General features: G+C 35.8%; 1 protein-coding gene across 3 annotated transcripts in view; it reads right to left on the reverse strand.

The window, feature by feature from the left end:
* The window catches only part of eif1b (eukaryotic translation initiation factor 1B), a 45,727-nt gene extending 39,267 nt beyond the window's left edge, over positions 1-6,460 (reverse strand). Inside the window, exons 1-2 of one of the 3 annotated variants that reach the window (XM_028803841.2) lie at positions 6,370-6,460; positions 6,167-6,265 (exon numbers count right to left, since the gene is read on the reverse strand). In XM_028803841.2, the coding sequence (XP_028659674.1) occupies positions 6,167-6,197 (31 nt within the window). In that variant the 5' untranslated portion in view covers positions 6,198-6,265; positions 6,370-6,460. The other 2 variants (XM_028803843.2, XM_028803840.2) reach the window with 2 other exon arrangements.
* Between the last annotated feature and the right edge of the window lie 6,547 nt (positions 6,461-13,007).

Here is a 13,007-nt window from a genome sequence, read left to right on the forward strand (position 1 = left end):
ATATGTGTATATACGTATGTATATGAGGATGTCTATATGTGTATATATATATATATATATATATATATATATATATATATGTATATATGTAGATATGTGTATATGTAGATATGTATATAAGTATATATGTTTATGTATATATATGTTTACATAACCTCTTTAACACACTACTTCTCCGCTGCGAAGCGCGGGTATTTTGCTAGTTTAAATATATATCGCGGATTTTTTGCTGGTTAGCGGATTTCTGAGGACAATGGGTCTTTTAATTTCTGGTACATGCTTCCTCAGTTGGTTTGCCCAGTTGATTTCATACAAGGGACGCTACTGGCAGATGGCTGAGAAGCTACCCAACTTACTTTTCTCTTTCTCTCTCTTGCGCTTTCTCTGATCCTGACGTAGGGGGTGTGAGCAGGGGGGCTGTTCGCACACCTAGACGATACGGACGCTCGTCTAAAAATGCTGAAAGATTATCTTCACTGCTACCTTCTGTGCAGCTGCTTAGTGAAGCGACATGCTGCACGGTGCTTCGCATACTTAAAAGCTCGAAGGGCACGTATTGATTTTTGCATGTTTGTTTTTCTTGTCTCTCTCTCTCTCTCTCTCTCCCTGCTTTCAACAGCGTTGCACCGTGGTGCTTCGCATACTTAAAAGCTTAACAGGCCTATTGATTTGTTTGCTTTCTCTGTCTTTATGACAGTCTCTGCTCCTGACGTACACTCCTTTGAAGAGGAAGATATGTTTGCATTCTTTTAATTGTGAGACAGAACTGTCATCTCTGTCTTGTTATGGAGCACAGTTTAAACTTTTGAAAAAGAGACAAATGTTTGTTTGCAGTGTTTGAATAACGTTCCTGTCTCTCTACAACCTCCTGTGTTTCTGAGCAAATCTGTGACCCAAGCATGACAATATAAAAATAACCATATAAACATATGGTTTCTACTTCGCGGATTTTCTTATTTCGCGGGTGGCTCTGGAACGCAACCCCCGCGATGGAGGAGGGATTACTGTATATAAAAGCTGAGACTGTCTATCTTGGCACTGATGAAAAACGAAATCAAAGATATTTATAGTATGTACCTCTAAAGTTAACATTATTATGGCTTTTAAGCAATAAAGATGTACTAAAAAAATGTACATGGAGAAGTGTTTTGGAACCAAGGTCCATTATTCTTTCTGACATATATGATGGCTCTGTGTATAGGTCAAATGTTCTATTCAGCCAATCTGCCTCTGCAATACAGCGAATTCTTTTTCAATATGCATTTGAGGTTGTCAATCCTCTTGGCTCAGCTAAGAAAAAGTACAAAGTTTTGGTCTGTTTATTTGACTCTTGGAAATTTTCAACCTCATCATTGTTGTAATACTGACAACATGCAGCTGGTGATGCTGTGCCATGAGAAAGATTTAAACCGATTTGGCCAGGAAAAGGTGTTCTCAAAATTAGTAGATGACATTAAGAATTTGGAGGAGTACGGTGTGGAAGTTTCTGACTGCTTGTTAAAGGGCAGTCTGTTTTGCATTGTTGGTGATAATTTGGAATCTCACAGCATTGGAGGATTTACTGAAAATTTCAGTAGCAGTGAGTATTTTTGTAGGTGCTGCCTTGTAAAAAGAAATGTCTTTGTAAGAGATGATTGTGCTACGGGTCCTTTGCGTTCAGTGGAGCAGCACAATGTAGCAGTTAACATGATGAGTGCTTCTGAGATTTCAGAAGTTGAAGGAATTAAGTTTAAGTCATTGTTTAATGTGCTACATTTTTTTCATGTTTCACAACCTGGTCTACCTCCATGCTTAGGTCATGATCTATTCGAAGGTGTAGTTTCCAGTGATTTGGCTCTGTGCCTGAAGTACTTTGTACATGTTAAAAAATGGTTTTCTATTTCTCAGTTAAATATACGCATTGTGCAGTTTAAGTATGCTGGGTCAGATGCCAGTTCCAAGCCTTGTGAGTTTGGAGAGAAAAATGATAAACTTGGTGGACAGGCAGTACAAAACTGGAATTTGCTGAGACTTAGTAGGTGACAGAATATTAAACTACAGTGATTCTGTTTGGCAGCTTGTACTGCAGCTTTGAGAAATCATATGCTTGAAATAAAACAATTTACCCACAATTTTGAAAAGGTGCCAATAATTTTGTCCAGCCCATTTTTGGAGTTCTGTGTGACATGATGTCAGATTTGGCTTTTTTTCTCTGTTTTTTTGTGTTGTTCCAATGCACATAAAGGAAATAAACGTGTATACCAAAACATTTGTAATTGCAACAATTTTATGGGAGAAATGGTGCATTTTCTGGGAAAATTCCAGGGGTGCCGATAATTTCGGCCATGACTGTATACATTAATGGACAATGAGATTTGAAAATAAACATTCCTATTTTAAGAGGTGTGCCAGACGTTTTCAGAATTTCAAGAACATTTGGGACTTTTTCTCCTGACTTAGAAATAAGGAACAGTATTCCTTTTTTGTGCCAGTTTGTACAATGAAACTATGCTTAGAGCATTGGGGGGGCCTTGGTTTTGATGAGACAGATACAGTTCTGTTAAAGGAGGTGCTATTTAAAAGTACATTATACAAAAAAGGATTTTTCACGATTCTAAATAAAGATTCAGATTTGGAATTTAGTGAAACTGAGATAATGGTAATCAACGATAGTAAAAACCTGCATTTTCTTGTTAGAAAATATTATTCTGCATTTTTATACCACATATTGGTTTGTTTCAGATATACCAGGACGCTGAGTGTATACAGTCTGTACCTTTTGAATGTCTTGGTGACTTTTATCCTTTGCCAGCTTACAGAAGTCATGGAACTTCCATCATTTGCCTGAAGCACATGACATTATCAGTTTAATTTTTATTTTAAATCACACGGGGGATGTAAAATATATTGTTTATACTGTTTGTAAATAGACTTATTTACAGATTAGAAAACGTTCCTTTCTTTAAAGTTACAAATATGGAACAGGACAGAAATTGCATGCTTTCATCAGATCAGTTTTCCCAAATTTGAACAATTAAGATTTGAAAGTTACTGTAGAGAAGATTCAGGATTTGGGAGTATACCACGCAGAAGATGTCAAGTACATAAAGGAGGAAGAACTGCTTGGCGTTCTGAAACCAGTTCAAGCACAGAAATTAATTTCTAGCAATTTAGTCACAAGTGAGTATTGTTCAATGTTTGTGGTAGATTCTGTTCTTGGGCATCTTTGTTTGGACAATTCTTCATCAATATATTGCATTAACCTGAGCCAATATCTAATATATTTTACCAAAGTTAGAAAAAAAAGTTAATCTTTTTTAATATTTGTAAATGCCTTTAATGGCATTTTTTTTTTTTTTTTTTTTTTTAAGGTGAATATTTTAATCCCAATCCCTGTGGTTATTCACCCCCTGTCACTGAAATGTCTCTGTCTAGTTCGTGTTGTTCAAACATTAGTGGAAGTGAAGTAGACTCTGGTACCACTAGTAACAGCTGGATAGATGATTTTTGCATACCATGGACAAAACTGCCATCTGATTTAATAGGCTATTTGGAAAGAGGTGAGAGACTGCCCCCAAAAAGGCAAAGAGAACTGATTAGAATTGTGATAAGTGGTTATGTCAGTGTGCAAGATGCCTAATACACATAGCAGCAAAGATGGTTAATAAATACCCTAGGTCATTAAAGGATGTGATTGAAGGAGATATTGTTGGTAGTGGATAAGACTCCTTACTAAAACAGCTTCATGCAAGAGCAGAAAATGTTAAATGGGATAACCACGCAAAAAAGTAAAAGGAAGAAAGCAACAACCAGTGGAAATGACACTGATGAAATTTCACCACATACAAGACACATATGGCTGTGTGAATTGATGTCCTGATCAGATGATTTATGATTAAACCAGATCTTTTGAGAATATATCTGTGGCTTTATGCACTATTTACATGTTGTAATATTGCATGACTGTTTTATTTAATAATAAACTTTTACAAAGAGAGTTAACCTTTAAGGTATATTGTAGCTCATTTACCTTTCTCATCTGCTTTGCAGGTATTGATGACTTGAGCCTTGAAATTACACTATTTGAATGAATGAAGTCAAGCCTGAAAGAGTTTACTATGGGTTCAAGGTTTTTGACTTTTAAAGAGACAGTAAGGGCAAATGATGTGCCTCTGAGTATTTAATAGTTTTTTTCAGATAAGTTAAATTGTAAAATTGTAATAGTTCAGTAGTTTTGTAGTATTCATTTTATAATATTTTACAATACTTTGACACAGTTATATTGTTTTTTTAAAATGATATATTTCATATTTCCATAAATGTAATGGGAAGGCAGTTTGTTTTATTAAAACAAAACTTGCAATCAATCTAATACAAAATGTGAAGAAATTGCATATTTTTGTTAGAAAATGTTTCAACTTCAAAATAAAATTAAAATTGTTCAGCTTTCATTGTGTACTTTATTACTACAGCTGGTGTTGAAACTAATTTTCTCTCTTTTTTTTTTAATACATGTTAATTTTCTTACCATAACTGACATACTGATGAATTTGATTGAGTCATGCAATTTAACAGTTTAAAGAGTTTAACCACAAACACCTAAACTCAATTTCTAATACTACAAACTTGAGATTTTTTTATAATGTTCAATGTAGCTTAACTGTTAAACACTTTCGAAAAAATGTTTAAAAACTTAAAAAAAAAAAATTTACACGGGCAGCTGTTTAAAAGTTCCATATTCAGAAATAATGGTTTAAATACATTAATTTTACGGAAACAAACAGTAAAGTGGTCTGTTTTTAACCATTTGACGGTTAAATGACTGGCAGCTCGAAATTATTGTGAAAATTTTTACAGTGTAGGTAACAAACTTTCTTGAAAGAACTAAATTTCAAATGCATTGCTTAACATCTGGATATACAATAACCATCACCTTCAATCACAGCTAGTCTTCAAGGTGGTTACCAAAATCAGAATGTGTGGGAGCAAGTCCAATGTCTCTAAAAAATGCATTTCTGCTGCACTACAAAATGAAGCAAATATATAAAACATTTTTTGAAAAAGGTTTTCCATTGCTCAATGACTGCATTTGGTTTTCTAACTAACTAATTCAGCCTTGATAAAATAATTAAGTCACTAGCTTTGCAGCAGAAGAGCATCCTGAATCCATTAACTTTCTAAGGAAGTACACCAAAATTGTTTCGGGAAAAGAAAATTATAAATGGTAGAAGAATTTCTCAATAAAACGATTTAAACTTAAAAGAGATATGACGAGGTGAAAAGAAAAGAGGTAGGTCCGAATTCAGCGGTTTTTCTCTTTGTTAGTTTTATCACACCAGGAATAATGAGAAGTTATTAACATCTGCAGCACAAAAAATGATTTCCGCAAAACATTTTAAGTAAAACAACAACATTCGTGTAGTATAACGGTAAAGGAAACCCACAGTAATCCTAAAGTAAAAACAAAATCTGGTTATCATTTCAGCACGAGTATAAACTCTTATTTTAGGTCTCGTTTACTCTGTTGACAAATTTCAATATGCCAACTGAAACGTTCCCATAGGTACAAAATACTGGGTGGACCCTTCAGTAACTATAAGTATGAAAAATGACCACCACAGCACACAAATCTGCAAGTGATGCCGTCAGCTGCTTTGCGTGCCTGCAGTTCTAAATAGTATGTAAAACCTCTGTTGCGTCAGCACCCAATCTTGATACAAACATAACGGAAAATAGCTACACGGATGACTGTCAGGCCTAACATCATCGCTACGTACTGTATATCCAATCGAAGGTATTCCAAGCCCAAAATACTTAACGTCCCACAATCCTTGATCCTATAATCAATAACCATAAAGGACAACAGGCCTCGAGTGAAAAGCTCTGCGGGGAAATCAATGGTGTGCCACAAAATCGCACATAAAAATGCACCACTTTACAAACAAAGAAATAACTTGGAAGAAATTGTGAGGAACTGATGGATGCTACACAGCGAGACGTCGAGTTCCAAGTCTTGTCGAATTATCTTTTAATTACAAAATATACTCGTGACACAATTGGGCAGCATTGTCTCCTCGGCGAGGTTACGATATTTTACTACTTCAAGCACTCAAACGCCAAATAAGAGGAGTAGTCATTTCATTAGCGGACTAGTGATAAACCCAGAATACATAGGCACACGACTTACCGAAAGATTGGAGGTTCTGAATAGTGGACATGCGATATTAGGACGAGAACGGTATAGAGACGAAATATTCCCCGGCTAGGCGTTGCCTGCTTATTAGATCTGCAGCAACGAAAAAGGCAAGGTTATAAATAAAACAATATTTACAAATATATACTATTTATGTTTACAGTAACACTCACTTCCCACACAAAATGGCCGAGTACCTTATAAAGCCTGCCGTCTTCCCTTGACGCTAAAAACTGCTACCCCGGTGGCTGACGGTAATTGTAGTCTGAGATGCAGCCGCAAGTTACACCGACAAGTATCAGCGGTGTACAACTGCATACTTATTCTCATATATTGTTTTCCATCCATCCATTTTCCTATTTAATATTTTTATTTTATTAATTTTCATTGTAATCATTCCATACAAACAGATCAATTTATAAGTTCCCGACGAAAGAAGAGAAGAAGTGGGCCACTAGGGTAGAGAAAAGAAGAGTTGCTCAGGATGCAGCAAGCGCATCAATCTCTGAGCAAACAAATGCTAAATGTACAGAGAAAGAGGATGAAAACTATGAATCCATCCATCCATCCATCCATTTTCCAACCCGCTGAATCCGAACACAGGGTCACGAGGGTCTGCTGGAGCCGATCACAGCCAACACAGGGCACAAGGCAGGAACCAATCCCGGGCAGGGTGCCAACCCACCGCAGATATTGTTTTTTAATGGGAAATTTCAAAATATTTTTACACACAGGAAAGATATTGCCTTACATATTTTTTAATCTTTTTTTATTATATATATTATCAGCAATCCAAACTTATTTATAATTCCCTCATTCGTTTCTATTCAGATCCCTCCCTCCATCTCAATTAAGCCTGTTGGAATTTCATCCTTCTTCTTGTTCTTCTTCTTTCGGCTGTTCCCGTTAGGGGTTGCCACAGCGGATCATCATGTTCCATACCAAATTAATTTGGTGATACTGATATCATATAGTTTTTTTTCCAGAAATTAGGAATAGTTGACCATTTTCAATAATTCATTTCTCACCAACACCACTAATAAAGTACTATTCTTACATCAATTTTTGAAAAATGAAGGTGTAGTTTTAACTCAGATATTTCCATTCCATTCCACTATTGTGATTTCAGTTTCAATTGAAAACATACTTAAGATCTTTTGTCAAGTTTCTCACCAAGTGTTACAGATTGCTTTAAGTAAAAGTAGGTAGGTGAAGTGGAAAAAATAAATGTAGCCTGAAGGGATGCCCCAAAAAGATGGAAATCTTAAAAAGACTAAGATGCAATAGTGATCAGGGTTTAAAATCTAACAAGATAGCCAAGATACTCTTATTTAGTAATATAAATGTATCAACATTTAGAGGGAGTTCTAATATGTAGGTAAATGTATTGTGAAACATACATGTGATTATTAGGCTAAATAAATTATATTTAAAACGTTGTGATACTAAAGGTGCTGTATATCAGATAGTAAAAAATAATGTAGGTGCGCAAGGTGGACAGACTGGTATGCTGACCAGAAAGGAAGGTGGTTTCTTACCTGGATGGGAGGCCATTTGGTAAGGATATGGATGGACAGGAATCCCAGCCAGGTACTAGCCATGAAGAAATAATAGGACAGGGAAGGACTGTCTCTTGGGGCCATGTGGTCCTCTAGTGTCACAGATGGCAGAATCCCTCAGGTAGACCTCCCATTTGTACAACTACAGGGCACCTTTGGAACTGTAGTCCTGATGGACAGCTCTTTCAGGTTAGCTGTAGGGAGTGGACTCATTTTAAGGAGGCTTCACCTGACCTGATAGTGCTTTCAGGATGTAATCTTATGGCACCAGTAGTACTCCTGGTTCTGACATAAAAGAAGCTGCTCAACCTCATCCAGGAGAGTTGGAGTTTGAGGTGGAAGTCAAGGCTTGTCTGGAGGAGAGCAGAGGAGAATTAATATATAAATTCTGTATGTGAATACTTTGTATAAAAGGACCAGAAAAAGGTATTTCTGAATCATAACATTTGCTTTTTTTTGAACCCTTAGTTTTGTGCGCGCACTGTGTCTCAAGTCTGGGGCTAAGTGGCACCCCCTACCTGTCACAATAGATAAATGGAGGAGAAGGAGGAGGTTGGGAGCGTGCACTGATACAGCGTATTGCCACGCCCACCACACAACGAACCATGGCATGTACAAAAAATGTATTTGCTCATTTACATCGTGAAAAGTGTTGATGCCTGAAGTAAATTGTAAATAACTGTACTTGTTACTAGGACTGTGACCCATGCTTGTACACATATACTGTAAATATACAAAAACACACATACACACATGCACACACACAGACACACACATATATATATATATATATATATATATATATATATATACAGTATGATATAGTACCTGCCAAATAATACAAAGAGTACACAACACATGTTTTATCTATGATCTGCTTCTGGCAACTGAGAGGACATGATGGATGTTTGCCAACTGGCTGACCAACCCCAAGCGTGACCTAGTAGGTAACCATTCAGATAATCAGATTGCGATTCAGAACTATAAATATATTGTAACAACAAGATAACAGCAATGCTTTGGGGCACCTTGCAGCAAATTCCATATAACTGAAATAAAGAATAAATTTTTAAAAACACATGTTAAACACAATTCAAGTCTTCCTCAAACTGAAGTCCTCTCAGGCGACTGATTCAGATGGTGGCTCATCTGGTTATGATGTATACTGGCAGGAAGAGGTAGGTCTAGGTTGGTGGACTCCGGAAGTGACATCAGAGGAAGCAAGCTGTCAATCTTCCTTTCTGCAGAAGGAGGAAAAAATGCCATTATCACAAAGCACCAAACCGTTGATTAGCAGAGAATTACCATTACCAAAGCCCTTAAACTGTCTTCTATGCACACACACCCACATGACAATATATATACACTCACCAGCTAATTTATTAGGTACACCTTGCTAGTGCCAGGTTGGACCCCATTTTGCCTATAGAACTGCTGTAATTCTTCATGGCATAGATTCAACAAGATGTTGGAAACATTCTTCAATGATTTTGGTCCATACTGACACAATAGCATCACACAGTTGCTGCAGATTTGTCAGCCGCACATACATGATGCTCTATTGTATTAAGATCTGGTCACCGTGGAGGCCAGTTGAGTATAGTGAACTCATTGTCATGTTCAAGAAACCAGTTTGGGATGATCTGAGCTTTGTGACATAGCATGTTATCCTGCAGGAAGGAGCCATGAGTAGATGGGTACACTGCAGTCATAAAGGACTGGACATGGACAGCAGCAATACTCGGTTAGGCTGTAGTATTTAAAAGATGCTCAATTGGTACTAAGGGACCCAAAATGTGCCAAAAAATATCCCCTACACCATCCACCTCCAGCCTGAACCATTAATGTAAAGCAGGATAGATCCATTCTTTCATGTTGTTGACACCAAATTCTAATGCTACCATCCGAATGTCACAGCAGAAATCAAGACTCATCAGATGAGACATTTTTCCAATCATCTATTGTTAAATTTTGGTGAGCCCATGTGAATTGTAGCCTCAGTGGCCTGTTCTTAGATGACAGGAGTGGCACCTGGTGTGGTCCCCTCCTGCTGTAGCTTATATGCTTCACTGTTTGATGTGTTGTGTGTTCAGAGGGGCTCTTCTGCATACCTCGGTTGTAACAAGTGGTATTTGAGCTACTTTTATCAACTAAAATGATACAAAAATACAGCCAAGACATTGCATTTCAAATGGCTATTACTGCTTGAAATTACTGATTTTCAATTAGTTATTCACATATGAATGCAAAGCCCCATTATCAGTAGCCATTATTCCATTGTTCTAATGATAAACTCTCTTTATCTCATCCTTAATTAGTCATGTTTAAGTTCTAATTGGTTATGAGTGAAACTTGTGCAATTGCGTCAGCACCACCGAAGCCTGTTATTCTGTTCAGTAAAGCAAGTAAACTATCTTACCTTGTATTGCAAGGTACTATTATTACTAAAGTTTCGTTCTGGGTTCAAAAATGACTATCTCAAGAAATATGTCAGTCTATTGTTGAATTGCAAAATGAAGGGTATCTTTTGTGACATATAAGAAACCAAAGATTTCCTACAAATGCATCCACTACAGTTTTGAGAGAAGACCCAATTTTACAACTGCAAAAGAGGATAAGGACATCAGAGTGTGTAGTTTGATAAACAAATGTCCTACAGGTCCTTAGTTGTCTTCTTCATAAAATACACATCCATGGCCAATGTCGTCTGCAACGGTGAAAAAAATGATTCTGGGATATTTGCCTTAGATGCAGAGTTTAAAAAAAAAAGCCATACCTGAAATTGGCAAATAAAAAGAAAAGGTTTAAATGGGAAAAAGTACACAGACATTGGGTAAAAAATATCTAGAAACGTATATTATGGTCTTTTATCTGTTAAGGATAAGCTCAAATATTCTACTGAAGATTTCAAAATGGTTCAATTAGCATTGCCTGTCTTAAGACTTAATTTATTGAAAATATTTTTTATATTTCTTTGATCAAAAATATATATCTATCTTATCAGTTGTATGGTAATGTTAGTCTGGAACAAAAAAAGAGGACAAGTTTATACTGATGCTGCCATCTAACTTCCAACAATTCTACAGCTGGAGTGAAAGTGCTCTGTAAATGGATAGACAAAATTAGAGCCCAGTTCAACCTCAACATGACTCCAACAATCATCCCTTCCATTCTCTGTGTGGGCAACATGTATGTGCCCAGGAAGGAACAGACATCAGACACTTTATATAGATCAAGTCAGAGATGTCCTTTCCATTTAATATTCTGCAGGAAAACTAGGCATAACAGTATTAAACATTGCAACATTAACTTTACCAATAATAACCCATAATTCTTATTTACTTCATATATATGTACAGAATATCGTTCAACAAATAAATCCAAAAGTCAAAACTGTTGCAGAAAATGGCTCATGCATATGCTGTACTATATTATGTAGAGTAAATTCAGCATTTTTAATTATTTGTCTAAAAATGGTGTTTTTGTTTTTGTTATATTCCATCTAAAAATTTAGTTTTCCAAGCTTTCCTAAAAGCCCTGTTTCTATCTTTCATAGGCACACTACACTCAATATTCCTCTAAGGTACAGCTATTTTTCCTGTGATCACCTACTTTTCTGGAATAGACTCCTAGGAACACAAAGTTTCATTGATATCATCTATTCCTATAACTTGCTTATCCAGTTAATTCTAATTTCTTTCATGTTTGCTCTTTTAAAATACCACTTTATAAAATGTGTTTTATCTCATACACTTAGATTAGTATTTTTAACATATTTTGAAAATGATTTTTGCCTACTGAATATTAGATAGCCATCTCCTACAAGCATTTCCCAGCTAAATTATTAGATGCCAACATTAATTCTGTAGAAATTATATTTTGTTTACTTTTTCTCCTGTTCTTACGCCATTGGGCGGAGTGCTGGCTCTGAGGCAAGTGATCTGTGCTGGCAATCATAAGGTTACCTGTTCAAATCCCATAAATGGCAGAAGTGACTCTACTACATTGGGCCCCTGAGCAAGGCCCTTAACCTGCAATTGCTCCATCCTGGGTGTGATGTTAATCTGCACTCCAGTAAAAAAAACTCACACTGTTTAGTGTGGTGCTGAGGTGTCACCAGCTGCACTCAGATCGCAATCTGGATGGTTTGCAGTGTGGTGGTTGCAGCGACGCACTATAATCAGCGCATGCTCCCAACGTCTTACACCTTTCCCATCATTTAAACAAGCTAATTTAAATTAGACCACCATGTACTCCCTTATTAATGCATTCTCACCTATTTTCTCACTAAACCAATTTGTATTGTGTGCATTAAAGCCACTACACCAGATAATATATATTTGTGCTTTATCAACTTCAATCAGTTCTTAATAATACTTCACTCAAATCATACATAAATCCCAGGAATTTTAAAGTTTAGTCCTTGTCTTAATCATGTCTCTTGTAAAGAAAAATGATTTTTGGTTTAATATTTACATCTTCTAAAAATGTTTTGAATATAGGCCCATTTGTTATCAGACTGCTTCTATTCCATTGTAGCATAAAATTGAACTTTATATACACAAATTTTTTTTCAACATCCTTAATGAACCTATAATTAAATATCATTTATACGCTGTAATGAAATGACTGGAATATTCAAATCATTTTTGATTACATTAAAAAAATGTTCATTTTTTTCAGTTTTACCTTTTTCCTTGAGCAGTAGAGTTTATTACTTCAAAGGTAAAGTTTATAAAATTACCTTTATTAATCTATGCCTTTTGAAGCCTGATTAAGCCTTTGATTATTATTATGATTATTTCATGTTCCTTTTCTCCAACAAAACTTTTTCTTAGATTTTAACAGCAGTTACTTTTTTTTTCCCTTTTCTCCCTTTGCATTGCATAAACCTTTGGCAAAAATCATATTTTCCATCACACATTCTACAGCATTTCTGACTCCTATAAACTGTGGTTGTGTGACCAAATCCTTGGCAAGTAAAACATGCAAGAGGGAGAGGAATGTATAATTTAACATTATTTAAAAAAGAAAAATAACTACCACTGCTGATTCTGTCAATTTAAAAGTTATGGCTACTGGAGTATTATCTTGTTTTACATTATTTGAAAAACATTCAAATATAAACTTCTGTGCCCAATAAAATCTATGTACAACATATTAGATTTTCTAACTCTTCAATTCTTGGTTTCAGATGTGGACTGTAACACATTTATACTTCACAGAAGTGGTAAAATTCGAAACACTGGACATTCTTTCACAAATAAAGCACACCT

Source organism: Erpetoichthys calabaricus, chromosome 6 (assembly GCF_900747795.2).
Source record: "Erpetoichthys calabaricus chromosome 6, fErpCal1.3, whole genome shotgun sequence".
In the NCBI taxonomy this organism is placed as follows: domain Eukaryota; kingdom Metazoa; phylum Chordata; class Cladistia; order Polypteriformes; family Polypteridae; genus Erpetoichthys; species Erpetoichthys calabaricus.